At 46.2% G+C, this 27,179-nt stretch overlaps 1 protein-coding gene across 1 annotated transcript in view; it reads right to left on the bottom strand.

Moving 5' to 3' along the window:
- Positions 1-27,179, bottom strand: part of BMP2K (BMP2 inducible kinase) — a 116,584-nt gene that overhangs the window by 25,491 nt on the left and 63,914 nt on the right. The window contains 7 exon segments of the mRNA XM_038758913.1: positions 3,899-4,056; positions 6,305-6,486; positions 8,288-8,383; positions 13,730-13,923; positions 15,743-15,903; positions 20,915-20,994; positions 23,292-23,395. Coding sequence (XP_038614841.1) covers positions 3,899-4,056; positions 6,305-6,486; positions 8,288-8,383; positions 13,730-13,923; positions 15,743-15,903; positions 20,915-20,994; positions 23,292-23,395 — 975 coding nt within the window.

Here is a 27,179-nt window from a genome sequence, read left to right on the forward strand (position 1 = left end):
ATTATTATGATGCCTACCTGGATATACAGGTTTGGGGAGAATTTATCCTTCCTGTTGGAGGTTGGGGTTAGGGTTTCTCCTTCCAACAGAAGAGCTGAGGTGTGCCTGCAGAGCGCCTTGCAGATGGAGAGAAGCAGCATGGCTCAGTGGAAAGAGCCCGGGCTTTGGAGTCAGAGGTCATGGGTTCAAAACCCGGCTCCGCCAACTGTCAGCTGTGTGACTCTGGGCAAGTCACTTCACTTCTCTGTGCCTCGGTTACCTCATCTGTAAAATGGGGGTTAAGACTGTGAACCCCCCGTGGGACAACCTGATCACCTTGTAACCTCCCCAGCGCTTAGAACAGTGCTTTGCACATAGTAAGTGCTTAATAAATGCCACTATTATTATTATTATTATGGACTCATTCTCCAGGAAACCAGCATCGGTCTCGGAAGTTTGGAGGTGCAATGCAGTGAACAATTCCTCGTCTGTCTCCTACTTAGATTGGGATCCCTGTACTGTGTACCGTCTGATTATCTTGTACCTACCCCAGCGCTTGGAACAGTGCTTGACACAGAGTAAGAGCTTAACAAATTCCATTAAAAAAACACAGCGGTCGGATAGACCACGTGAGGCTGGAGCGATATCAGATGACAGTCCATCTCGCAGCATTCCACATTTGGCTGAAGCGGTTCATATAGATCCTTAAGCTCCCGTTACCGTCACTCCCATGGGGTCCAACCGCTTTCTTCCATGCTGGGGCCTCATTACCACCACAGGAACTAAAATCATCCACTATCATCAGTCTTCCGGATATTGGCACTCCAGCAATGAGGTGAACCGGAACATCGTGGAATCCCTTTCCTCTGCATCGATCGTCATGGGGATGACTGCTGGTGATGGAGGAAAAGTGTTTTTCCCCCCCCAGAGGTAAGCATAGCATCATGTGGTCATTTAAACCTCTGGACGGATTTGCAAAGTTCGGGGTCGGCCGCTGTCCGAGTGCAAATCCAACACCCGATAGCCTCCGTTCTGAACAGCGAAGGCCCCTGGGGTAAAGTGCAGCCAGAGGTACTCGCCGTGAAATCTCTTCATCTCATTTGGCTTCGCAACGGGAGACCGGCCTACAAGGTGATGTGCCCCGAGTGCTGTTCTTTTGGAGCAAAGATTGTTCTTACTGTTGAGTGGCTTCCTGGATGTTCCATAACACGACAGCTGTTCTCTTCATATTTCAATAATACAGTTTGAGACCGTAACTAAACAGCTCACCAGTTGCGGGTTGCCGGCGAGTGGTCTAATTTGGGTGGAGCCAGGACATTCTCCGGGACACTCTTTCTAGACCGCTCCTGCGGATGGGTTGAAGACTTCATCTCCCACCGGGGGAGATGCTCCGACATCCCGATGCTGCTGCCCCCTCTTCAGCAATCGACGTGACCGAATCCGGAATCGCCTACTCGCACGCGACTCATAAGGTAGGGAGCACCCCACCATCAACTGGGTAAGATCACGGTCACACACCTCAACCGGCACCAGGAAACAGTAAGAACAAACGGATCCAAGACCGTAATACGTCCTTCGGGACGAGGATGGAGTTTGGAAGCCGCGGAACAATGAGATGAAACGGGGCACGCGCCCGAGGAGGGAGACTCGACAGCTCTTCCGCAGATGAAGGGAAGCCTGATGTCAGATAACACAGCAGAGGAGCAGACCGCTCGGAAGACAGTTCCAACAGACAATTACTCCCACCGGCTTTCAAGCCTTATAGACGGCCCATCTCCTCCAAGAGGTCTTCCCTGACTAAGCCCTCCTCTCCTCTTCTTCCACTCCCTTCTGGATCGCCCTGACTTGCTCCCTTTATTTAATCCCCCCACCTCCCAGCCCGACAGCACTTATGCCCATTTATATGAATATCTGTCTCCCCCTCTAGACCGTAAGCTCATTGTGGGCAGGGAATGTGTCCGTTTATTGTAACACCTGTACTCTCCCAAGCACTTAGTAAAGTGCTCTGCACACAGTAAGTGCTCAATAAATACGACTGACTGACATTTCCAAGCAAACACCTGTACTCTCCCAAGCACTTAGTAAAGTGCTCAATAAATACGACTGACTGACATTTCCAAGCAAACAGACCTGACCGGAAAGTGGCGGTCGGTAATGGGGACGCCCTCTCTAGAAGGGGTTTCAGGAAGCCTGGAAGATGCAGAGGCAGAGATGCCAAGAGCAGTAGCCCCTGTAGGGAAGCTCACTGGTCTTTCCGGCCAAACCCACAAGCCTGGATAGGATCAACGTCTTCAAGAGCGGGTATTCGGAGAAGTGCCTTTTTGAAATGAATCAAATCCCTTCCTTCTGGCATGACGTTTCTGGTGTTAAATACCCAGTCCTGCTAGCAGAAAACAACCGAACTGAGCTCAGAGCTTTCCCGTCTCCTTGGTCTAAAAATCCATGGCTAGCTTGTGTCCGGCAACTGGAGCGTTTGAACACACTAACACCGCTGAAGACCAAGATATGTTCACTGAATGCCAGGCAACAACACAGCCAATTTCCCCGGTTTTACGTCAACGGAGAGATTAGAAATAATTCTTACAAAAGCATTCAAAATATATACCGATGGAAAATAAATTTGGAACGTTTGCCAGAGTGGTCAGAATGAAAGAAAAGGAAACACCTTCACTGGATGTCTAATTTAAGACTACTCCCGAGATCTGATTTTTTCAATAGCCAGGGCCTGTTCCCTTTTAAGGTTCCTTACTGAATATGGAGTGGGAAACAAGCACTGGAGACATTTTAAAGCATTAAAATTGTGGTTTGTGTCATGTCCTACCAAAGTACGAAGAAAAACATTCTGATCGTACTGACAAGATGTCATTATGGGTATTTCATGGTTGATGTCTTTTTGTAACCACGCTTTCAAGAACAAAAGAAAATTAAAAATCAAACTCTCTACTATTTCTAGAGATTATTTGACAGCTGGGCAGCCCTTCCACTAAACATATTTCTACCTACCAATTTTCTACATAAAATAAGCTGCATCTGTAGCAAAACCCTTTCCGAGGCTTAACGCAGAGATACATCGTATAAATGAGGGATGGCTACAGTCCAGGATGTCAGAGGATCTGAATGTACTCTCGGGAAGTGATTTTCTTGCCTCGTACTTGTGTTTATTCAGATAACGCAGTTTAAAAATCAAGCTTCCGAAAAAGAAAAGAGCTCGCCTCAAAAAAAAAAAAAATAACAAAGCCTGACAATGTTGTGTTTACAGAAAAGTAAAAACATTGAGATCTCTGACTCGAAGAGGAAAAAAGTTTATTTAACTATTGCCATGTCAGAACAATAAAAGCAGCCCTTACATGTAGCCACTCGTCAGAAGAACATTACAAAACATTAACATAATGTAATTATGTTACAAGCGCTTAGTACAGTGCTCTGCACACAGTAAGAGCTCAATAAATACGATTAAATGAAATGTAATAGACCAGGTTTTCTTTCAGGCATTGTCAATAGGCATCTAAGACCCAGGAAATCATCTACTCAGCTGTGCAAGAATATAGCGCTGCAAAGGACTAGTACTGCAAGCGATCTGGGCCTTTCTTAATTTGAACGTGAACTTCCCATACTTGTTCTTAATAATTAGCTCAGCTGTAGTGAAGAGTTAAAATAACAACACAATTTTTCTTCAATTTTAGATTTAAAAGCTGCGATCGCTGAACTGTGCATTGCTATTGCACGCGGCATACTTGATAGTAGGTAGGAAGGAGAGACGGTGGGGAGGGGACCTAATTTTGCCCTCAAATGCTCAGAAAGAATTTTCTAAACAGAAAACGACAGACTCGGCCCAAGATCCGACAGTCTTTGGCCCTGCTGAATAATGACCGAACCCTGATCTACTGGGTAGCGAAATAAGCCCTCAAGCGTCCCTTACTTGATCTCAGAAGGTCAAATTCTCTGTCCAGCAGCTCCTCTTCTGTTAGCTTGGAGAAATTATCCTCTCCAAATGGATTCCAGCCGGACATGTCAGGCGGGTTACTGATGTTTTGGTTTGGGAAATTCGCAACTGCCTCGGCCTCAGGAACGGCTGGCCTGTACAAACGGTTTGAAAATGAAGGCGAAAAAAGGAACATTAGAATCCGGGAACAGCCTGAGCTCGTCCCCTTAAAGCGCAGCCCTCGCCCCCGCATGTATTTTACCCGCACCAGAAAATGACATAGAGCCCTGATTCAGTTCTGGTGGATGTCTGCAGAAAAACTTGAAAAATCCTAACAGTAGGCAAGCTTTGAAGAGGGGAAAACTCAGGTTCCCTAAACCCACAAGACTCAACACAATGTTATCTATGTTGCCCAACTTTGCTCTTCATAGCCATGCCAGCAGAAACAGCCAGTCCTTGCTGGAGTTAAAGAGCTTAAAAAGAACAATGTGTTTCTCATTTCCTTTCCTTATCTCACCTCTCCATTTTTCTCCCGGTGTTCTCTCCGTTTCCCTTGGGCCCGTCCTCCCGTGTCCCTCGCTGACTCCGTGGAGAGTCAGTTTAGGAGATAAGAAGGAGCAGGGAGGAAGAGAAGGCTAGTAATCCAACCTCCCAACTCAGGCCATTTAACTAGTCTCCTTATAACGAGACTAGTTATGAGGCATTTTCCATCCTTAGTGTGGTTTCTACAGCAGCTTGACCTACTAACCCTACTAAATATTTTCTGCAATGATTTTATTTACCATTCCAAAAGTAGTCAGTTCTCCTTCACTCGGGAGTGATCTTCCAGGGGACTTTTGCCCCTTGTATCACCCAGTTCTTTCTGCCACTCATGAGCCCGTAACAATGCCCATCCTTTGATACAGATATGAAAGATCACCTAACTGGTTAATATGAAACCATTTGGAGGGGGCCAGTTTGGCATGAAATGGAAACACGCTACATTGGCGGTGGACGAAATTGGCTCTTAAGGAAACAGTAAAGATAAAGAGTCAGGAAGTTAAGCATGGCCTAATGGATGGGGCACACACGTGGGAGTCAGAAGGACCTGGATTCTAATTCCTGCTCTGCCACTTGTCTGCCATGTGACCTTGGTCAAGTCACTTACCTTCTCTGTGCCTCAGTAACCTCGTCCGTAAAATGGATGAAGACTGTGAGCCTTATGTGGGACACGGACTTGGGAGTCCAATCTGATTAGTTTGAATAATAATAATAATGATAATGGCATTTGTTAAGCGCTTACTATGCGCCAAGCACTGTTCTAAGCGCTGGGGTAGATACAAGGTAATTAGGCCGTCCCACGTAGGGCTCACAGTCTTAGTCTCCGTTTTACAGATGAGGGAACTGAGGCCCAAAGAAGTGAAGTGACTTGCCCGAAGTCACACAGCTGGCAAGCGGCGGGGCCGGGGTTAGAACACCACGACCTCTGACTCCCAAGCTTTGGCTCTTTCCACTGAGCCACGCTGCTTCTCCAGCACTCAGTACAGTGCCTGGCACATAGTAAGCACTTAATACCATTAAAAAAAAAAAAGAGCACTGCACAAAGACACACAATCACTACTCAAGCAGCAGCGAAAGCGCGATGGAGACCACAAGTGCCCTGGTCAGGTGGTGACTGGTGTTCAGTCCCTAGTGTAATTTCTACGGCAGCTTGACTTACGCCCGATCCTACTAAATATTTCCTTCATTGATTTGGATAATAAATAAAAAGTATAGTCAGTTCTTCTTTACTCAGAAGCTTTCTTGAATAGAGTATCTTGAGTATTTTAAGTTAAACTGAATAGAGAAGAACTGACTATACTTTCTATTTATTATCCAAATCAATGATGGAAATATCCAATATCAATGAAGGAAGTTCACTGATATCAATATCAATGAAGGAAATTTATCTTCCAAAACTGCATGAATGACAAATCCTTGAAGCAGGAAAATCATCAGAATATATTGGGAAAGGGGGACTGAGGAGAGGAGGAGGAAAGGCGAGCAGAGGTTTAAGTTCCTACGCCTTTGTAATCTCTCCAGTAACATGGTATGTGGAATGAACTTTAGATTCAACAAATGCTCCTTGACTTAATAAACGGCGGGGACAAGTCTGAAGGCCTCTCCGTGCAGATCTCTAAGCCATCCCACTCTTTGGATAGGAGTGTTTAATAGCCACTGCCCCTCCCTCCCTCCTAGGGACGCTGGGAGATGATATTGGATGAAGGACAAGCACTCCGTAAATCCAAGAAGTCGGGAATAATTGCTTTCTTTGGGAATCAGGGGGATGCGTTATGTCCGTTTCTGCCAAATGCTGGGAAGATGGAACCACAAGCTTCTCCACCCTTATGGTGCGGGGAAATTATGGGTCGGCAGAACACTTGCCTGTTGGCGCTGTACGAAGACTCCGCCGCAGCTCCTTGGGCTGGAAGAGATGAGGTGAAGGGGGTCACGGCTGGTGAGAACTCTTGAGGGGAGGTGAGATACTCGGGTGACTGCTGCTGTGGAGGCTGCTGTTGTTTTGCAAGGACCCCCTGCTGTAAGAACGCTTGCTGGTATTGCTGCATCTGAAATAAGAGTTGTCGTAAGTAGAAAAGCAGCCACGCCATTAAAACGCACCCGTCTGTTACAGCGACTTAAGAGTTCTTTAACTCTAACACCCTTTATACAACCTTCTGAGAAAAACGGTACAGAAGGGTCAGATATTCACTGGGTGGATGATAAAAGCTAAATGGATGTTATCAGGGCAAAATGATGAAAGGGTTCTCCAAGAACCTTGATTCTGTCGCCCGTCTTTTGGCCAAATAAGAAACAGACCAAGAAGCCATTCCCTGACCTGCAAACATGGGTAGCAGTTCACTCCACGATTGCTAGACATGAGATCTGAGCCCCCCATTTTTTCCCTCCTGCTCCTCCCTCTGCTCTACCCACTCCCACCACAGCACTTGTGTATATTTGAACCTATTTATAATTCTATTTGTTTTATTCATTACGGGTACATGGCTATAATTCTGTTTATCTATTCTGATGCCTGTCTGATTGTTTTGTTGTCTGTCTCCCCCTTCTAGACTGTGAGACCACTGCTGGGTAGGGACTGTCTCTATCTGTTGCCGACTGTACTTTCCAAGCGCTTAGTACAGTGCTCTGCACGCAGTAAGCGCTCAGTAAATACGACTGAATGAATGAAAGACAGAAAATCTCTCTAAAGGGTTTTGGTCTTGGGAGTTCTCCCCAACTATAGACACAAGAGTTGATGGGCGGGCACTGGGTAAAGGAGTGAGGTAACGGGATGGGAATGAACTAGTGGGACAGGAGTGAGAGAGGGGCTCGCTGTCCCTGAAGCAGTCTTTACCACCTTGGGCAAAACAGCTGCTGGGGTCTCCAACCTGAGCAGAGGCATCGGGGGCCCGGGAATGGGGTCTTGGGGCTGGAAACAGCCATCCGTGGGGCGCTGAAGCCACGGTAACCTCTGACCGCTACAGCAGAGGCCGGCACACCGAAATGAACTGCCTGACATGCTGATGTATGGTTTACAGCATCTTTTCTATGGCTTTAACCGGGTGAAACCTGGGCCCGAGATATGCCTTTTCCATCGAATAATAATAATGGCATTTATTAAGCACTTACTATGTGCAAAGCACTGTTCTAACCGCTGGGGATGTTACAAGGTGATCAGGTTGTCCCACGGGGGGCTCACAGTCTTAATCCCCATTTTACAGATGAGGGAACTGAGGCACAAAGCAGTGAAGTGACTTGCTCAAAGTCACACAGCCGACAATGGGCAGAGCCGGCATTTGAACCCATGACCTCTGACTCCAAAGCCCGGGTTCTTTCCACCAGCCCACGCTGCTTCTCTAACTTCTCTACTACACATACAGCAGCCAGGTAAATAAGTTTATGATGGTATAGACCCTCATTTCTTCCATTTGCCATTCTTTCTACGCTGCCTATTTTACTGCACTTGGAAGCGTTCCCTTTAAGCACACGATATTTATCCTTCCCCCAGCCCCAGGGCGCTTACGTACGGCTCCTTATCCTTTCCCATTCCCTCACTGCTAATTTATTTAATGTCCAGCCCCCTCTAGACAGAGCAGGGAGCGTATCTATAGACCCTGCCATATCGTCCGCTCCCGAGCGCAGTCCTCTTCACATACTAAGTGCTCAAAAAACACCACTCATGATGATGATGAGCACCTAATACAGTGTTCAGCACCCATTAAGTGCTCAATAAGAACCACCAGCGGATTATGCTCAAATCACTCACGAAACCCTGTACTTGGAACAAGTCGCCGGGGTGTGCCCGTTTGGTAAATTCACGTTGTGTCACGTCCTAAGTCACCCAACACTTGGCGGCCATAAGCAACTTACCATGGTGGGGTACTGGGATGCAGGAGGTGGCTGCTGATACATAGACTGCATTAAAAACTGCTGCTGAAGCATCTGCTGCTGCATGACTTGTTGGTACTATATTGGCAACACACAAGAACAGAGAGTAAACGAGACTGGCCAAAATTTCTCGAGCCTTTCCAGCGGCCTACGGGAGAGTGTCTGAGGCAGGAAGAATTATCGAAATCTGGGCTTTACCATCGAAGGAGGCTACTGTGGCAAGCGAGTAATTTCATTTCATTATCAAATAAGAGTTTGGAGGGTGGAAACTTTTTGCCACTGTGCTCAATGGTTTACAATGCTTGACAGAAAAGAAAGTTCATCTTTATGTGCTGAGGCCTCAACTGGAGGCTTCTTTGCTAGACTAGAAACTCTTTAGGGGCAGAGACCATGTCTACTAACACTGCTGCACTCTGCCAAGCCATAGTACAGTGCTCCGCACACAGTAGGTGCTCAATAAATACAACTTATTGACTACGCTCAGCTTCAGATGCTGAGTCAAAACAAAATGAGTCCCCTGCCACCCCCCCGCACCATCAAGGAGGATCTCTGAAGGGTTCTGTACACTCTCCTCTCCATCCATAGCACTGCTGCCTGAATTATCTTCCCCTTCTTGAATTCCTTTCTCTCTTTCCTCCTCCATATCAGTCTGTGTCCTTAAATACGATCCACCCTTGTACGTCCTGTACTGCGAGGACAGAAAATGGGAAGACATCCACCCTAAGTGAAAAAGAAACCCATAAAACCACCTGCTGATGGCTGGATCCTATCCACGCTTGAGGGTGGAGCAAAACTGACACTCTTCCACACCGGGCTGCCCTAAAGACAGATCCCTGGCACATCCCTGCATTTGTGTTTGAGAAGCAGCATGGCGTAGCGGATAGAGCACGGCCCTGGGAACCTGGGTTCTAATCCTGGCTCTGCCACTCGCCTGCTGTGTGACATTGGGCAAGGGACTTCACTTCTTTGGGACTCGGTAACCTCATCTGCAAAATGGGGATGGAGACTGTGAACCCCCCGTGGGACGAGGGACTGTGCCCAACCCGATTTGCTTGTATCCGCCCCACTACTTGGTACAGGGTCTGGCACATAATAAGCACTTTAAGTACCATTATTATTATTACTTGCCCCCTATGGTGCCTGCCTTTTGATACTCTTAGCCCCAGGAAGCCAAGGAAGGCAACCTTTTTCTGATTGCTGCATGCCCGGTTAGTCTGTCTGCTACGGTGCCCTTTCAACAGTCCACTGCTAACAGCCCACTGCCATTTTATTCATAAATGAGATTTGTTACATGATTACTACGTGCCAGGCACTGTACTAAGCCCTGGTCGGACACAGTCCCTCTTCCACATGGGTTCACAGCCTCAATCCCCATTTTACAGATGGGGCCCGAAGAAGTGAAGTGACTTGCCCAAGGTCACACAGCAGACAAGCGAGGGGCCGGGATTAGGACCCGAATCCTCTGACTCCCGAGTCCGTGCTCTTTCCACTAGACCACGCCGCTTCCCAGTGTGCCATGTCACATTTTTTAAGCTTGGGCGTCACGGAGTCCGGCCATCATTTAGTCTGCCCCCTCTTCTTGTCTGTATCTCCTTTCAGTTAACCATTCTGCAACTGTCTTTTACAGGTGGCAAGGCCCAACTGATCATCACTTCGAAAAGTGGGGATACCACCTAAGGGAGGAGAGCAAAAAGTCGATAAAGCATAACAGATCAGGTGCAAACGGGAAATTAGGAGGGCCAAAATGGAGACTGAGGAACTCTGCAAAGGCTGCCAAGATTAGTAGTATAGAGTTCTTCAAATATACTAAAAGCAGGAAGCTGACTGCAGAATCAAAGGGAGCACCTGGTGACTGTGTTGTAAAATACATGTATATCATTATTATTAATCCCACCTCCACCACCTGCCTGCTCAATGACTCGATATCTATCATTATTATCCTTTTTAATGATATTTGTTTAACATTTACTATGTGCCAGGCACTGTACTGAGCTCTGGGTTAGGCACAAGTTAATCAGGATGGACACAGATCCTTTCCCATATGGGGCTCACAGTCTTAATCCCCATTTTACAGACGAGGCAACCGAGGCACAGAGAAGTGAAGCAACCTGTCCAAGGTTGAACAGCAGACAAGTGTCAGATCAGCTCCTTTCGATTCCCAAGCCTATGCTCTACCCACTAGACCATGCTTCTTCTCGTATCCCATCACTTGGTACTGCACTTGAAACTTAGTAAACACTTATGTACCATTAAAAAAAAAAAATTAAGGGATAGAGAGACTCAGCCTTCAGCAAGGAAGCTGATGGGAGGTTCCCAGACCCATGTCAGAGGTTCTTTTTAAACCACGAAACACCCAGGAACTAAATTATTCACCAGGCCCAGATATCACCCACCCCAAGATTTCTCAAGGAATTTGGACGAGAAGTTGCAAACCCCCTGGCAGATGGAAAAATCTATCATTACAAATGGCCAGTGGGTCAGAGGACAGGCTAAACAGAGGACAGGCTAAACACCAATGCAATTTCCATTAATAAGATGGGCTCCAGAGGTGACGCGGGATATCATACTCCCCAGATGCTTGGTTTTATACCTGGAAACCTAGTAGGAGCTATAATAAACTTTAATGTCAGGGAGCAATTAGAAAAACATAACATGCTCAGGAAAAGTAAATACGGGGAACCACGACTCACTAGTCCGCTTGAGTGCTTTAAAAACGGTGAAGTACGTGGATTGAGGGAAACCAGCGGACACCAGCCGTTTTCCAATGCCAACAGACCACTCGATTTCAGTTTGCTATTTTGGCTACCGTGGTTTTCCACAGGCAGTGGATGGCCCTGTCTTCTCAAGCCCAATGGCCTCTTGTTTGTTACCTCCCCCACTTGGATCCCAGAGTACTTCCCTTTCTAGACGGACTTCATCCACACTGAACGGGAACTTAACTGGCAACTATTTAAGGTGACCTTACAAATGAGTGCCCAGGGTAATGCTAATGAGCCAGGAGAAGGCTAATGGGATCTCAGAGTGAGCGTTAGAGGGGCAGAGGGCGGCCCACTTGAAACAGCCTTTTTGAGTGTTTTTTGTTCCTTTTCCATTTCCGTACTTCACCGTTTCTGAAGCACTCCAGCGGACCAGTGAGTCGTGATTCCCCGTATTTACTTTCCCTGAGAATGTTATGTTTTTCTAATTGCTCCCTGACATTAAAGTTTATTAGAGCTCCTAGTAGGTTTCCAGGTATAAAATGCCATTATTATTATTCTGCAAACCTGGAATTTCACCCAGTGCGACAGAAGCCGGACAGTCTCTAACCCCTTTTATTCCAGCAGCTTTAACTCCTGCCAAACGTGGCATTTGCCAGTCAAGGGTTCTTTCAGTATTCTGACTCCCATGGTTGGCCAAAGAAACCCGGACACGTGGTTTTTCAAAAGGCCTCAGACGAGACTTCTACAAAGACATCTGAACAGATGGGAGAGAATGCACTGCCCTACACTTAAAACACCTTTCCTTTAAAAGAAAATATACAGAGGCAAGGGATGAACTGCCATCATTTGGGGCAGAGTAGTGTCAACGGCAGAGTCCTTCAGGCCTTAGTAGTGAGGACCATTGTTTTGCTGGGGCGTTTTAATTTTCATAAGTAATCTGGAAAGAGAGGGCACAGTGAAATCTCAGTCTGGGGAAAGACATCAAATTCTTCCAGGGGTGAAATGTGTTTCAGGGAGGGATATACTGCAGAAAGAAATAACCAAAACGGTGAGAAAGAAAATGTCAGATGAGCTTCTAATATGAGCTTGGGCAAGGGATTATTACTATCTAGGGAAAAATCATCAAAGCTACAACTACAAGATGATGGGCTCAGGGCTATCAGCCAGGAGCCAGAAAAAAAATTCTGGAAACATTGCCTATTATTCCTTAAATTGTTAGTTCAATAAGTAATGACAGTCAAAAAGCCAACAAAATGTTGGGCTTCAATAAGAAGAGCAAAGTAATCCAAAAGCATATTTGTACTACAATGTAAAAATCACTGGGTCCAACCTGGTTACCCTGTATCTACCCCAGTGCTTAGTACAGTGCACGGCACCTAGGAAGCGCTTAACCAATACTGGTACAATCACTGGGGTACGTGTTTTAGGAAGGACACAAGAGAGTCAGAGAAATGCAGGGCGGCCAAAATACCATTATCAGGAATGGAGAAGCTTCTGAAAGAGGACAAGCTGAAAAGGCTAGCTTCTTAAATCTGAAAAGGCGACACCCAAGTGGGAATGAGATTAAAACCTATAAAATCAGGAAGGGCTGGCAGGGTGAATACCTAATAATTAGCATCATCAATCGTATTTATTGAGCGCTTACTGTGTGCAGAGCACTGTACTCAGCGCTTAGAACAGTGCTTTGCACATAGTAAGCGCTTAAGAAATGCCATTATTATTATTATAATAATTATGACATCTGTTGACCAAATCTCACATGATAAGAGGACACCTGCAGAATCTTGGAAGTAGTAGATTCGCAACAACCACCACCAGAAACAAGGAGACCACACTCCTCTCTTCCAGGTGCAGTCTCACGTTTCCAAAGCTCTCTGAGGAAGGGCGCTTCAGAATAACAAGCAACGCCCTTGGCGGGGGGCTTCAAAGTGCGGCTACTCAGTCAGTGGGGACCGGCAATGGGAATTTCGGGCCCCAGTAAGGAGGCAGAAGCAGCACAAAAGCAGGTGAAAGGAGACTGCTTTGTGCAGTGCTCCAGGAAAATTCAGAAGCTGTTTCTTTCCTCTCTTCAACTGCTCCTCTGGCTGCTGGGAGGACTGGTTTGTGCCTGCCTGGGGGACGTTCTACAAATCTATTTAATAATAATAATAATGGCATTTATTAAGCGCTTACTATATGGAAAGCACTGTTCTAAGCGCTGGGGAGGTTACAAGGTGATCAGGTTGTCAAACGGGGGGCTCACGGTCTTAATCCCCATTCTCCAGATGAGGTAACAGGCACAGAGAAGTGAAGTGACTTGCCCAAAATCACACAGCTGACAACCGGCGGAGCTGGGATTTGAACCCATGAGCTCTGACTCTTCCCACTGAGCCACGCTGCTTCTCCACAAAAGCTCATCCAAATCCCCATTTGGGACAGAGACTGTCTCACCTGAGTAGCTCGTATTGCCAAACTCCCCCGCCGAAAAACACAAACAATATCCCTCGCCTCATCTTTCCCTCTCTCTCCCCTCTCCTTGGCCCAAGTAAGCACTGAACTATCACAACAATAATGAATTGCTACCAAGATTCCCCCGGAATCTACGCCAGAGGCGCATGCGGTTGAAAAGCCATCTGCTACGTTATCAATAATGGAAACACCAAATGTGCACGGTAAGGCATCTGGATTTAAGAGAATTCCCCAACTTGGGACGAGAGCCGTAGAGCCTGGTTAATTGAGATGGTACCTGCTGCTGCCTGTAGGCATCCTGAAGCTGTTGCTGCTGCTGAGGAGGAGGAGGAGGAGGCTGTACGTGATGAAGCTGCTGCAATCTCCAGTCTCCCTGCTGCAGCTGCTGGAGTACTCTATGTTGTTGCGGAGGATGCTGATTGCTTCCCTGGGTCAGTAAGATCTCCTGACCATTTCCAGGTCTCAGTCCTCCTAAATAATAATAACGTTGGTATTTGTTAAGCACTTACTTATGTGCCAAACACTGTTCTGAGCACTGGGGGAGATACAAGGTCATCACGTTGTCCCACGTGGGGCTCACAACCCTCACCCCCATTTTACGGATGAGGTCACTGAAGCACAGAGAAATTGAGCGACTTGCCCAAGGTTACACAGCTGACGAGTGGCAGAGCTGAGATTAGACACCACGACCTCTGACCCCCAAGCAATGGCCGGAGATTTTCGTTCGCTGACCGTATGTATCTACTTTCACAAGCCCCTTCCTTCCTCTCCCCCTCGTCCCCCTCTCCATCCCCCCATCTTACCTCCTTCCCTTCCCCACAGCACCTGTATATATGTTTGTACATATTTGTTACTCTATTTATTTATTTATTTTACTTGTACATATCTATTCTATTTATTTTATTTTGTTAGTATGTTTGGTTTTGTTCTCTGTCTCCCCCTTTTAGACTGTGAGCCCACTGTTGGGTAGGGACTGTCTCTATATGTTGCCACTGAATTGGCCTTTGGTCTCTGTCTCGGTGCGATTGAGGTTTCTGTTGGTCCCAAGCGCTTAGTACAGTGCTCTGCACACAGTAAGCACTCAATAAATACGATTGATGATGATGATGATGATGATGATGATGACTACTCAACGGGCATCATAATCAAAACCAATTGGACTCGCCACAAAACAAGCTTACGGAGGGCCACAGACTCCCTAATGTGTGTCGGGCGCTTACTGTGCGAGAACGTGGTGACAAATCGGCCGATCGATTGTATCGAGTCCTTACAAGGTGGAGCGCGCTCACTGTAATTACAGCGGGGGGGAATGCAATAGGACGAAGTGCACGGGATCTCTGCCCTCAAGGGGGTTGCGGTCCGAGTGGATCGTAAGCAAACTGGAACCGATTCCGATATATCCTACTGAGAGCTCACCTCCTCCAGGAGGCCTTCCCAGACTGAGCCCCCTCGTTCCTCTCCCCCTCCCCATCCCCCCGGCCCTACCTCCTTCCCCTCCCCACAGCACCTGTATATATGTTTGGACAGATTTATTACCCTATTTGACTTGTACATATATAGAATCCTATTTATTTTGTTAATGATGTGCATCTAGCTTTACTTCTATTTATTCTGACGACTTGACACCTCTCCACATGTTTTGTTTTGGTGTCTGTCTTCCCCTTCTAGACTGTGAGCCCATTGTTGGGTAGGGACCGTCTCTATATGTCGCCAACTTGTACTTCCCAAGTGCTTAGTATGGTGCTCTGTGCCCAGTAAGCGCTCAATAAATACTACTGAATGAATGACTGAATGAATGATACACGGCTGTTTGACTCATCTCTTCTGCCCAGAGGGTGGGGAATGGAGAATTTAAAGGAGGAAGGAAACTAAGGAGATTAGAATTTGCGAACCACCCATGGAAGTAATAAGAATAATAATAACGATGGCATTTATTAAGCATTTACTATGTGCAAAGCGCTGTTCGTAGAACAGCCTAGTGGTGAGAACAAGGGCCTGGATGTGAGAGCACCTGGCTTCGAACCCTGGCTCCGCCGCTGACTTGCTGTGCAACCTCAGGGACTCGATAAATATGACTGATTCACTGACTGCCGCTGGAGTGGTAACCACGACCTCCAAAGTCCCCCGGTTCTGAGAAGAGGAGCGTGTTAATGGGCAGGCTACTTTCTCAAGGCCGAATTAGCCTAAAAATCACCATTTCAGGGATCTGGCGGACGGACCGTTCACCCCACTGTCAGTTTAGGTGGTGAAATCATCCCGCTCTCCGAAGAGAAAGGAAGAGGTCCGTTACCTTTCTGTCTCTGGTTACCGAGCTCACCAGGAACAGGTACTTTGACAGGGGTTGCCGAGCTCTGGATTGTCAGCACACCGGGAGCGGCAGAACTGGAATTGGCCTTTGGTCTCTGTCTTGGTGCGATTGAGGTTTCTGTTGGTCCAATGGTATCTGTGATTCTGAAACACAGAAAAGAGATTTCATGTCGGATGATCCATTCAGTTGGACCGCTGCCAAGGGAGTTCCCGCTACACTACACTCCGTGTGGGCAACGATCATGGACACCAACTCTTCTGTACTGTACTTTCCAGAGTGCTACTTTTAATTCCATTTGTTCTGACGATTTTGACACCTGTCTACATGAGTTGCGTTGTTGTCTGTCTCCCCCTTCTAGACTGTGCGCCCGCTGTTGGGTAGGGACCGTCTCTATATGTTGCCAGCTTGTATTAATAATAATAATGATAACAACGGCATTTATTAAGCACTTACTATGTGCAAAGCACTGTTCTAAGCGCTGGGGAGGTTACAAGGTGATCAGGTTGTCCCACGGGGGGCTCCCAGTCTTCATCCCCATTTTACAGATGAGGTCACTGAGGCCCAGAGATGTTAAGTGACTTGCCCAAAGTCACAGGAATGACAACTGGCGGGGCCGGGATCTGAACCCATGCCCCATGACCTGTATATATGTTTGTACATATTTATTACTCTACTTATTTATTTATTTATCTTACTTGTACATAGCTATTCTATTTATTTTATTTTGTTAGTATGTTTGGTTTTGTTCTCTGTCTCCCCCTTCTAGACTGTGAGCCCGCTGTTGGGTAGGGACTGTCTCTATGTGTTGCCGACTTGTACTTCCCAAGCGCTTAGTACAGTGCTCTGCACACAGTAAGCGCTCAATAAATACGATTGATTGATTGATGACGTCAGACTCCAAACCCGGGCTCTTTCCACTGAGCCCCGCTGCTTCTTCTTCTACTTGTACTTCCCAAGCGCTTAGTACAGTGCTCTGCACACAGTAAGCGCTCAATAAATACGATTGATTGATTGATGACGTCAGACTCCAAACCCGGGCTCTTTCCACTGAGCCCCGCTGCTTCTTCTTCTTGTACTTCCCAAACGCTTAGTACAGTGCTCTGCACACAGTAAGTGCTCAATACAACTGAATGAATGAGTGGCTGCTAGCACACTGCATACAGTTAGCGCTCAATCAATACCACTGATGAATTGATAACCAGGGCTCAACACAACGAATGATCCCACAGCTGAAGAAAACATGGTGAGCAGAGTTCCCCTCGCCTGCCCCAGACGGAGCTCAGGGAGGTTCTCAGTCCCCAGTTAAGGGACGGGATAGGAAGCCTCTCCTTCTCTGCCCGATACAATCTTGGGGCTACAAGACTTAAATATTAAAGTCCCAGTTTTGCTACCTATCGAAGGTGAAGATCCCCCCAGAAGATCTGACCAACAACGGATAATACTAATAATGGTATTTAAGTACTTACTTTGTGTCAAGAACTGTTCGAGGCATTAACGTAGATACAAATTATTCAAACTGGACACAGTCCCTGTCCCACATGGGGCTCATGGAGGGAGTACAGGGAATGAAACTCCATTATTATCATTTTTGTTAATAATAATAGTAATAATAATAATAATAATTAGAAGCATCGAGAAGCAGCGTGGCTCAGTGGAAAGAGCCCGGGCTTTGGAGTCAGAGGTCGTGGGTTCAAATCCCTGCTCCGCCAATTGTCAGCTGTGTGACTTCGGGCAAGTCACTTCACTTCTCTGTGCCTCAGTTCCCTCATCTGTAAAATGGGGATGAAGACTGTGAGTCCCCCGTGGGACCACCTGATCCCCTTGTAACCTCCCCAGTGCTTAGAACAGTACTTTGTACTTCCCAACAATTTGTACAATTTGTACAAATTTGTACAATTTGTACTTCCCAAGCGCTTAGTACAGTGCTCTGCACATAGTAAGCGCTCAATAAATACGATTGATGATGATGATGATGATGATGCTTTCTAGACTGTAAGCCCGCTGTTGGGTAGGGACCGTCTCTACATGTTGCCGATTTGTACTTCCCAATTGCTTAGTACAGTGCTCTGCACACAGTAAGCGCTCAATAAATACAACTGAATGAATGCTTTGCACATAGTAAGCGCTTAATAAATGCCATCATCATCATCATCATTATTATTATTATTATTAATGGCATTTGTTAAGTGCTTACAATGTGCCAGGCACTGTATTAAGCACTGGTGTGAATATAAGCAAATCAGGTTGGACACAGTCCCTTGTCCCTCATGGGGCTCACAGTTTCCAGCCCCATTTTCCAGATGAGGTTACTGAGGCACAGAGAAGTGAAGTGACCTTGGGCAAGCCACACAGCAGACAAGTGGCAGAGCCGAGATTAGAACTCATGACCTTCTGATTCAGGTCTATGCCCTCTCCGTTACTCCATGGGGCACCGAAAAGTGAATTGCTTGCCGTGGGCTGGGCTTAAAATCCAGGTTCTCTAACTCCTAGGCCCCTGCTGTTTCCACTAGCCCACGCTGCTCCTGGCCCACTCTTGGGTAGTCACCGGAGGGATGTGGGGTTCGGCGTAGAGGGAGGCGCTTTGGTATTTCTACGGCCACTTATCTCAGAAACACAGGAAGACAGGACAGGGCAGTCAAAACAGAGCCTACATCTGGAGAGGCAGCGTGGCTCAGTGGAAGGAGCCCGGGCTTTGGACTCAGAGGTCGTGGGTTCAAATCCCCGCTCCGCCGCTTGTCAGCTGTGTGACTTTGGACAAGTCACTTCTCTGGGCCTCAGTTACCTCATCTGGAAAATGGGGATGAAGACTGTGAGCCCCAGGAGGGCCAACCTGATCGCCTTGTAACCTCCCCAGCGCTTAGAATAGTGCTTTGCACATAGTAAGTGCTTAATAAATGCTATTATTATTATTATTATTATCTCCACCTTTAGAAACCACCCCCTCTGCAGACCCCCGCAAGGCACAAGTATTTTCGCTCCAGAAGCTAGCAGGAAAAAGATCTTGGGTTCCCAACTCTCTCTCTCCCTTCTGCATCACTTAAGCAACTGGAAGCATTCACTGTTGGGTAGGGACTGTCTCTATATGTTGCCAACTTGTACTTCCCAAGCGCTTAGTACGGTGCTCTGCACACAGTAAGCGCTCAATAAATACGATTGATGATGATGACACATAATAAAAACAAACCTCTTTGCCATCAAAATTCCCAAGTCTAAACCCATGGATAGGAACCCTTAAAACCACTTGTAAAAAAAAAAGCTACAATAAAATTAGCCAAATCCAGAATTCTCCCGGAATGCCATGAGAGGGAGCCCTTTGACGACTTTGCGTAAGTGAAAAATTACTAGAAATACATAAATATTCTGTCAAAATGTGTCAATATTTCTGCTTAAGATGGCACCACAAATAAAAAAAAACAATCAAGAACCCAATACAATATAATAATAATAGTGGCATTTATTAAGCGCTTACTACGTGCAAAGCACTGTTCTAAGCGCTGGGGAGGTTACAAGGTGATCAGGTTGTCCCACGGGGGGGCTCACAGTCTTCACCCCCATTTTACAGATGAGGTAACAAGCCCAGAGAAGTTAAATGACTTGCCCGTGGTCACACAGCTGACAACTGGTGGAGCCGGGACTTGAACCCATGACCTCTGACTCCCAAGCCCTACTCCTTCCACTGAGCCACACTGCTTCTCTACAATATACTCTATAATAATAATAATAATGGCATTTATTAAGCGCTTACTATGTGCAAATCACTGTTCTAGCACTGGGGAGGTTACAAGGTGATCAGGTTGTCCAACGGGGGGCTCACAGTCTTCACCCCCATTTTACAGATGAGGGAACTAAGGCTGAGTGAAGTTAGAAGTGAAGTGACTTGCCCAAGGTCACAAAGCTGACAACTGGAGGAGCCGGGACTTGAACCCATGACCTCTGACTCCCAAGCCCTACTCCTTCCACTGAGCTACGCTGCTTCTCTACAATAGGCTCTATTATCCACCTGATTCACCTGAAACTAATATCTTCCTGGTGTATGAACCTCAGAAAAAAATGACGCTTTTAAAAGCATAAATTGTTTTGTTTCTAATTATATCCAGTTCTAAGATAAGGATGTTAAATTCGAATGTAAAAAGAAGTTGTGACAAAGTCTGGTGAACTTGAATGACATTCTGCCTGGCAACTGTTTAAAATCCTTGCTCTCGGAGACTTGATGTGACTCACTTCGGCGTTGAAAATGATCTACGTGACTAATGTAGCAAAGGTTTCCTTCCCCAATTTCAAACCTTTGACATGTTTCCGTGCAAAGATCATTTACACCCCTTGAAAATAAACACTGGCTGGTTGAGGCAGGTAACTCAGAGTCACTTGAATCACCCCTGTGAATGAATGGGATTTCACCTGCTCGCAAAAAGAAATACCGATTCCACCAAGACACCGTCTATGGGGCTCCTCATATACCTTGCCAAGATATATTCATTTCTGAGTGACAAACTTTCAATTCCAGCTGACAACAAAATACTTGAAAGATCATTAGCAGACGAAGTTCTAAACCTTTAGAAGACTCCTAACCCCATGATGATGGGCTACATAGTGGCCTTTAAGATAATAATAATAATGGCATTTAATAAGCGCTTACTATGTGCAAAGCACTGTTCTAAGTGCTGATGGCAGTGAGGCGTTTCAGTAGAAGACTACTGAAATCAAAAAATAGAATGGATAACACAGAACGATCAAATAATTAAAATGAAATACTATTTGTTCGAAGATATGAAAGCAAAGCCCTCTTTTTTTTAAAAAAGAAAGAGGAAAGGTAGTTATCAAACCGGTGCAACTGTCCAAAAACTTTTTAAAGGGTTCATTGTAAGTGCACCTGTAAAGTAAGGACTTCTTTGTTTCAGGGATTAATAACCTCATCGGGGACACAGCCTCTGATATCAACATGCACTGGATTTGCTAGTTTACCACTCGCACATGCTTCCATTAAAAAAAGGACTTTTGGTGAAACTTGACATCCCAATTAAAGATAAATATTAAGAACTTAATGAAGTGCACCTTGGCCTCTCCTCTTCTGCCTCTCCCTACAACGACTGCCCTCCCACCCCAACGGAAGAAGCAATCACTTGACGGACTCCACGGGGTATAAATCCAACTTACCTGGCTTTTATTTGGCTTTTTTTAGCAGCTGCCTCACTTACGGTCATGGGTTCAGGAAGAGCTGAAGGGACAGAAGAATTCTTCGAGCGTCGGGGAGGGGGTAGAAAAACATTGAAATGAATTTTTCATGCATTTTAACTACAGAAATTACTGCCCAAAAGATATTTACCAACTAGAAAATGATACTTGGCTTTCTTCACCATGCCTATTATGGCGCCTTTATTAATCCCGACTACATGGAAATGCAGTGGTTCGCTTGCAGCAAAGACTCGAATAGTTGGGGTAGAGTTTCAAGTGAAAAAACAGGTCTTTCAAGGAGGATGCGCCACAGACAAGGAGCTGGACCCAGGGAACGGACCCCGCATCAGATCGTGGTTTCCTCCCGAGATTATCAACCCCCACGCACCAATAATAATAATGATGGCATTTATTAAGCACTTACTATGTACAAAGCACTGTTCTAAGCGCTGGGGAGGTTACAAGGTGATAGGTTGTCCCTCGGGGGGCTCACAGTCTTAATCCCCATCTTACAGATGAGGGAACTGAGGTCCAGAGAAGTGAAGTGACTGACCCAAAGTCACACAGCTGACAATTGGCAGAGCCGGAATTCGAACCCACGCCCTCTGACTCCAATGCCCGTGCTCTTTCCACTGAGCCACGTAATAACAAGGATAACTGTGGTATTTAAGTGCTTACTATGTGCCGAGTACTGTACTAAGCGCTGGGGTAGAAACAAGGTAATTGTTTCAGACTGCCCCAGACTGAGCCCCCTTTTTCCTCTCCTCCTCCCCATTCCACCTTCTTCCCCTCCCCACAGCACCTGTATATATGTTTGTACAGATTTATTAATCTAGTTATTTTACTTGTCCATACTTACTATTCTATTTATTTTATTAATGATGTGTGCATTTAGCTTTAATTCTATTTGTTCTGAAAACTTGACACCCGTCCACATGTTTTGTTCTGTTGTCTGTCTCCCCCTTCTAGACTGTGAGCCCGCTGTTGGGTAGGGACCGTTTCTATATGTTGCCGACTTGTACTTCCCAAGCTCTTGGTAGAGTGCTCTGCACACAGTAGGCGCTCAATAAATACGACTGAATGAATGAATGAACTGGGTTGGACTATAAGCCCTAATCCCCATTTTCCAGATGAGGTAATTGGGGCCCAGAGAGGTGAAGGGACTCGCTCAGGGTCACACAGCAGACATGTGGCAGAGTTAGGATTAGAACCGGGGCCCCAGGGAGATTGAGTCAAACCATCCCCAGCAGGTCAGAGGCCTGCCAAATGTTATGAAGCTGGTTTTATCTGGTTCCCCCCCGTCAGGTAACGCCTTACTCTGAGGTCATGTAGTGGCTCGTGCAGTCCGATTCATGTGCACCGCTAGAACGCCAGCCAAAAAAAATCTCTGATTACAAAAGCAAGGCAGTAGTATTAGCCGAAAGCTTGGTCCTAGACAACACAAGTGGCCACGAGACTCCATCTTCTGCAAAGCTGCTTGAAGTTTCAGCAGATAAAAAGGTTCCAAGAGAAGCAGCGTGGCTCAGTGGAAAAAGCACGGGATTTGGAGAGAGGGGTCACGGGTTCAAATTCCAGCTCTGCCAAGATTTGGGCAAGTCACTTCACTTCTCTGTACCTCAGTTCCCTCATCTGTAAAATGGGGATGAAGACTGTGAGCCCCCCCGTGGGACAACCTGATCACCTTGTAACCATCCCAGCGCTTAGAACAGTGCTTTGCCCATAGTAAGCCCTTAATAAATGCCATCATTATTATTATTAAATGGCAAGCAATACTATGACTGCTTGGGAGAGAGCACCTTTTTTTTTATTTACTTATAGATCATCTAAGGTGGATCAGACCACAGAGACAACAAAGCAGAAACGAGCTTCCTCTTCAAATCCCCACTGAGAGCTCACCTCCTCCAGGAGGCCTTCCCAGACTGAGCCCCCTCCACCCCGTCGCCTTACCTCCTTCCCCTCCCCACAGCACCTGTATATATATATATATATATATATATACATATATATGTGTGTGTGTATATATATGTTTGTACATATTACTCTATTATTTTACTTGTACATATTCACTCTAGTTCATTTTGTTAATATGTTTTGTTTTGTTGTCTGTCTCTCCCTTCTAGGCTGTGAGCCCGCTGTTGGGTAGGGACCGTCTCTATGTTGCCAACTTGGACTTCCCAAGCACTTAGTACAGTACTCTGCACACAGTAAGCACTCAATAAATATGACTGAATGAATAAATGAATGAGGGACAAAGCTTCCCATGTATTTGACACTATCTTGAGTACCCACGGCGAACCAACTGAAAATACCCACTGCTCACCGTATCATGAGAAGTATTTCACACTTATATTCTACTTACGTTGATGTTGGAGACTGGACAATCCTTTTTGGCAATTTTAAAAGCAAAGTAGGACACTTGGAAGATATCAGGTCTCTGTTCTTCGTCAGGTTCAAGCATATATCCTGAAAGAGTGACCCAACTGATCAAAAAACTTACTGGGCTGAAAGCAGAAGATATTCAGTGACACAGAACAAAGAAAAATGTAGCCATCCTTTCTGCTCCAATTCATGCTAAATTATGTACAGTTCAAAATATGGTCGTTTTGCATTTCTCTAACAGTTGGAAAAAATCCCTCTCCTCCTACCCACCCTTGTCTGACTAAAGAAGCCCTCTCAGTAGTGGAGTGTTACTGACTGGAAAACCTAGGCGCTGATTCTGTTGGTACTAAGTGCCTAAAACCGCGCAGAATGCTTCCCTTCCAAGGCAATGTATTACTCCAGCCAGGACAGAAAAATGTTGGCTGCACCATTCTGAGGAGGATTTTCAGGTGCTCACTGCTGCAGCCCGTAATCTCAGACGAAAATATTAAGCAGTGTTGGACAACCTTGCTAAAGATTTGCAAAGAGGAGAACTTTGGCTGAATGGATAGCATCACCATATCCAAAGGGAAACTGCCCAATTACGAAGAAAAGGTACCAGAAATCATCACTCCCGCTCCCTTCGCTCTACCACCCTCCACATCCCACAGCACTTGAGTATTTATGTACGTAGCTATAATTCTATTTATTTATATTAATGCCTGTTTACTTGTTTTGATGTGTATATATATCTCTAATTCTATTTATTTATATTGATGCTACTGATGCCCACTTACTTGTTTTGATGTCTATCTCCCCCGTTTTAGACTGTGAGCCCGTCGTTGGGTCGGGACCTCCTCATCCCCGCCGCCTTACCTCCTTCCCCTCCCCACAGCACCTGTATATATGTATATATGTTTGTACATACTTATTACTCTATTTTACTTGTACATATTTATTCTATTTATTTTATTTTGTTAATATGTTTTGTTGTTTGTCTCCCGCTTCTAGACTGTGAGCCCGCTGTTGGGTAGGGACCGTCTCTATGTTGCCAACTTGTACTTCCCAAGCGCTTAGTACAGTGCTCTGCACACAGTAAGCACTCAATAAATACGACTGAATGAATGAATCTCTATAGGTTGCCGATTTGTACTTCCCTAGCGCTTAGTACAGCGCCCTGCACACAGTAAGCGCTCAATAAATACGACTGAATAAACTCCGCACCTGAAATGGCACCTTCCTGCTCTCAGATGGCTGAATTCTTTGTTAGACACCAGTTCAACCAAGTCCTCAAGTCCCCCAAAATCAAAGGATGCACACCTTTCCCTCAATTACAACTGTATTTAATAGGTCAGACACACCCTCCCCTCCTTTAAAATGTTATTATCAGGTCATAGGTTGACTGCATAAAACAGACCCAAGTGAAAATCAGCATGGTCACTCATTCAATTCATTCAATCGTTTTTATTAAGCCCTTACTGTGTGCAGAGCACTGTCTTTTAGACTGTGAGCCCACTGTTGGGTAGGGACTGTCTCTATATGTTGCCAATTTGTACTTCCCAAGCGCTTAGTGCAGTGCTCTGCACATAGTAAGCGCTCAATAAATACGATTGATGATGATGATGTACTAAGCCCTTGGGAAAGTAAAGAGTGACAATCACTACCCACAACAAGCTCACAGTCTAGAGAGGGGGTCCAATCTGAGGAGTTCAGCAGGCTGAAACACAATTAGGAGTGGAGAAATGAAAGGTCTCTTATGAAGAGGGGTACACCCAGGGTCCGTATCCCTTAGTTATTATTTGCAACAGAGGACCAAGTTCAGGTGCTCTGCGCTCAGCAGTGGTTTAATAAATGCTATTAATGATAAAAGGTAAGAGGGAGACCCTTCCTTCAAAATTCACCACCTCCTTCGAGAACATGATTCCCATCTCCCTCAGCACGGAGTTAGGAATGATGCAGGGGACAAAAAAAAAGCATATATGATCAGGGAAGGGACCACCTTCAGAGATGTGGGGGCCATTGTCACTGACCCAGAAGGACACAGGGGGCCCACGAGTCTGTAGCTAGGCCGTGCTGACTTATTGAGCTTTTTCGGTGGTTTGCTGGGTGGTAGGGACCGTCTCTATATGTTGCCGACTTGTACTTCCCAAGCGCTTAGCACAGTGCTCTGCACACAGTAAGCGCTCAATGAATACAACTGAATGGATGGCGCCTCGGCACCATTTCGGTGACCTGGCGACAAGACAGTAGTCGGGCAATGCAGATGATTCCTCTCTTTGAGCTTGTGACCAAAACATCCTGCCGGACATGGGGCCGAACAATGATGTAATCCGTCAGGGCGTCGGGAACGTGGATGTGGTGGCTGCCAGCTGGAACTCAGGGTTTTCAGATCATCGGCTGATTGCTTGAAGATGTTGAAAAGAGTGCATTCTGTGCTCGCCCTATCTACAGCGGGGGCTTGCAAAGGTGGAAGGCCAGGTCTCAGAGTCAAAATCAACTGGCATTGAAATCACTTGAGATAATGTGCTTGTGCTTGCCTCCTCGGTGGCTCAGTCTACACCCTCATAAAAGCACGCCCTGCCCGCAGCACATTGGGGCAGCATTAGAAGCAGCGTGGGTGACCGTGGGCAAATCACTTCACTTCTTTATGCCTCAGTCCCTCATCTGTAAAATGGGGATTAAGCCTGGCCCAGGAATCAGAGTCCTGGATAAGCTAACCTGGAGGCCAGAGATTGCTCTGGTTTGGAGCGGCACATTCTGGTCTGGTTATGTAGCCAACTTGGACTTCCCAAGCGCTTAGTACAGTGCTCTGCACACAGTAAGCGCTCAATAAATACGACTGAATGAATGAATTAGTGAGAAGCAGTGTGGCGTAGTGGAAAGAGCCCGGTCGTGGGTTCTAACCCTGGCTCCGCCACCCCCTCCTACCTCACCTCCCTTCTCTCCTTCTCCAGCCCAGGCCGCATCCTCTGCTCCTCTGCCACCGCTAACCTCCTCACCGTACCTCGTTCTCGCCTGTCCCGCCATCGACCCCCAGCCCACGTCCTCCCCCTCGCCTGGAATGCCCTCCCTCCGCATATCCGCCAAGCTAGCTCTCTTCCTCCCTTCAAAGCCCTACTGAGAGCTCACCTCCTCCAGGAGGCCTTCCCACACTGAGTCCCCTTTTCCCTCTCCCCCTCCCCATCCCCCCGGCCCTACCTCCTTCCCCTCCCCACAGCACCTGTATATATGTTTGTTCAGATTTATCACTATTTTACTTGTCCATATTTACTATTCTATTTACTTTGTTAATGATACGCATCTAGCTTTATTTCTATTTATTGTGATTCATTCATTCACTCATTCAATCATATTTATTTAGCGCTTACTGTGTGCACAGCACTGTACTAAGTGCTTGGGAAGTACAAATTGGCATGACGACACCTGTCCACAAGTTTTTTTTTGTTCTCTGTCTCCCCTTCTAGACTGTGAGCCCATTGTTGGGTAGGGACCGTCTCTATACGTTGCCAACTTGTACTTCCCAAATGCTTAGTACAGTGCTCTGCACACAGTAAGCGCGCAATATGAATGAATGACTTTGGGCAAGTCATTTAACTTCTCTGTGCCTCAGTTCCCTCATCCAGAAAATGGCTATGAACTCCACATGGGACAACCTAATTACTTTGTATCTACCCTAGGGCTTAGAACAGTGTATGGCACATAGTAAGCAATTAAACACCATCATCTTCATCATTATTGGGTGTAGGCACGGATAACGATACCGGAGGGAACAGTATTAGAGCAAAGCACAGCATCATCGTGCAATCGCTGAATCCTCTCGTGAACGAACCGTATTTTCACAAGAGACGCCTCGGTTGCAAAACCGTCGGCAGCCTCCCACCATTCTTGA

Source organism: Tachyglossus aculeatus, chromosome 17 (genome assembly GCF_015852505.1).
Source record: "Tachyglossus aculeatus isolate mTacAcu1 chromosome 17, mTacAcu1.pri, whole genome shotgun sequence".
Lineage (NCBI taxonomy): Eukaryota > Metazoa > Chordata > Mammalia > Monotremata > Tachyglossidae > Tachyglossus > Tachyglossus aculeatus.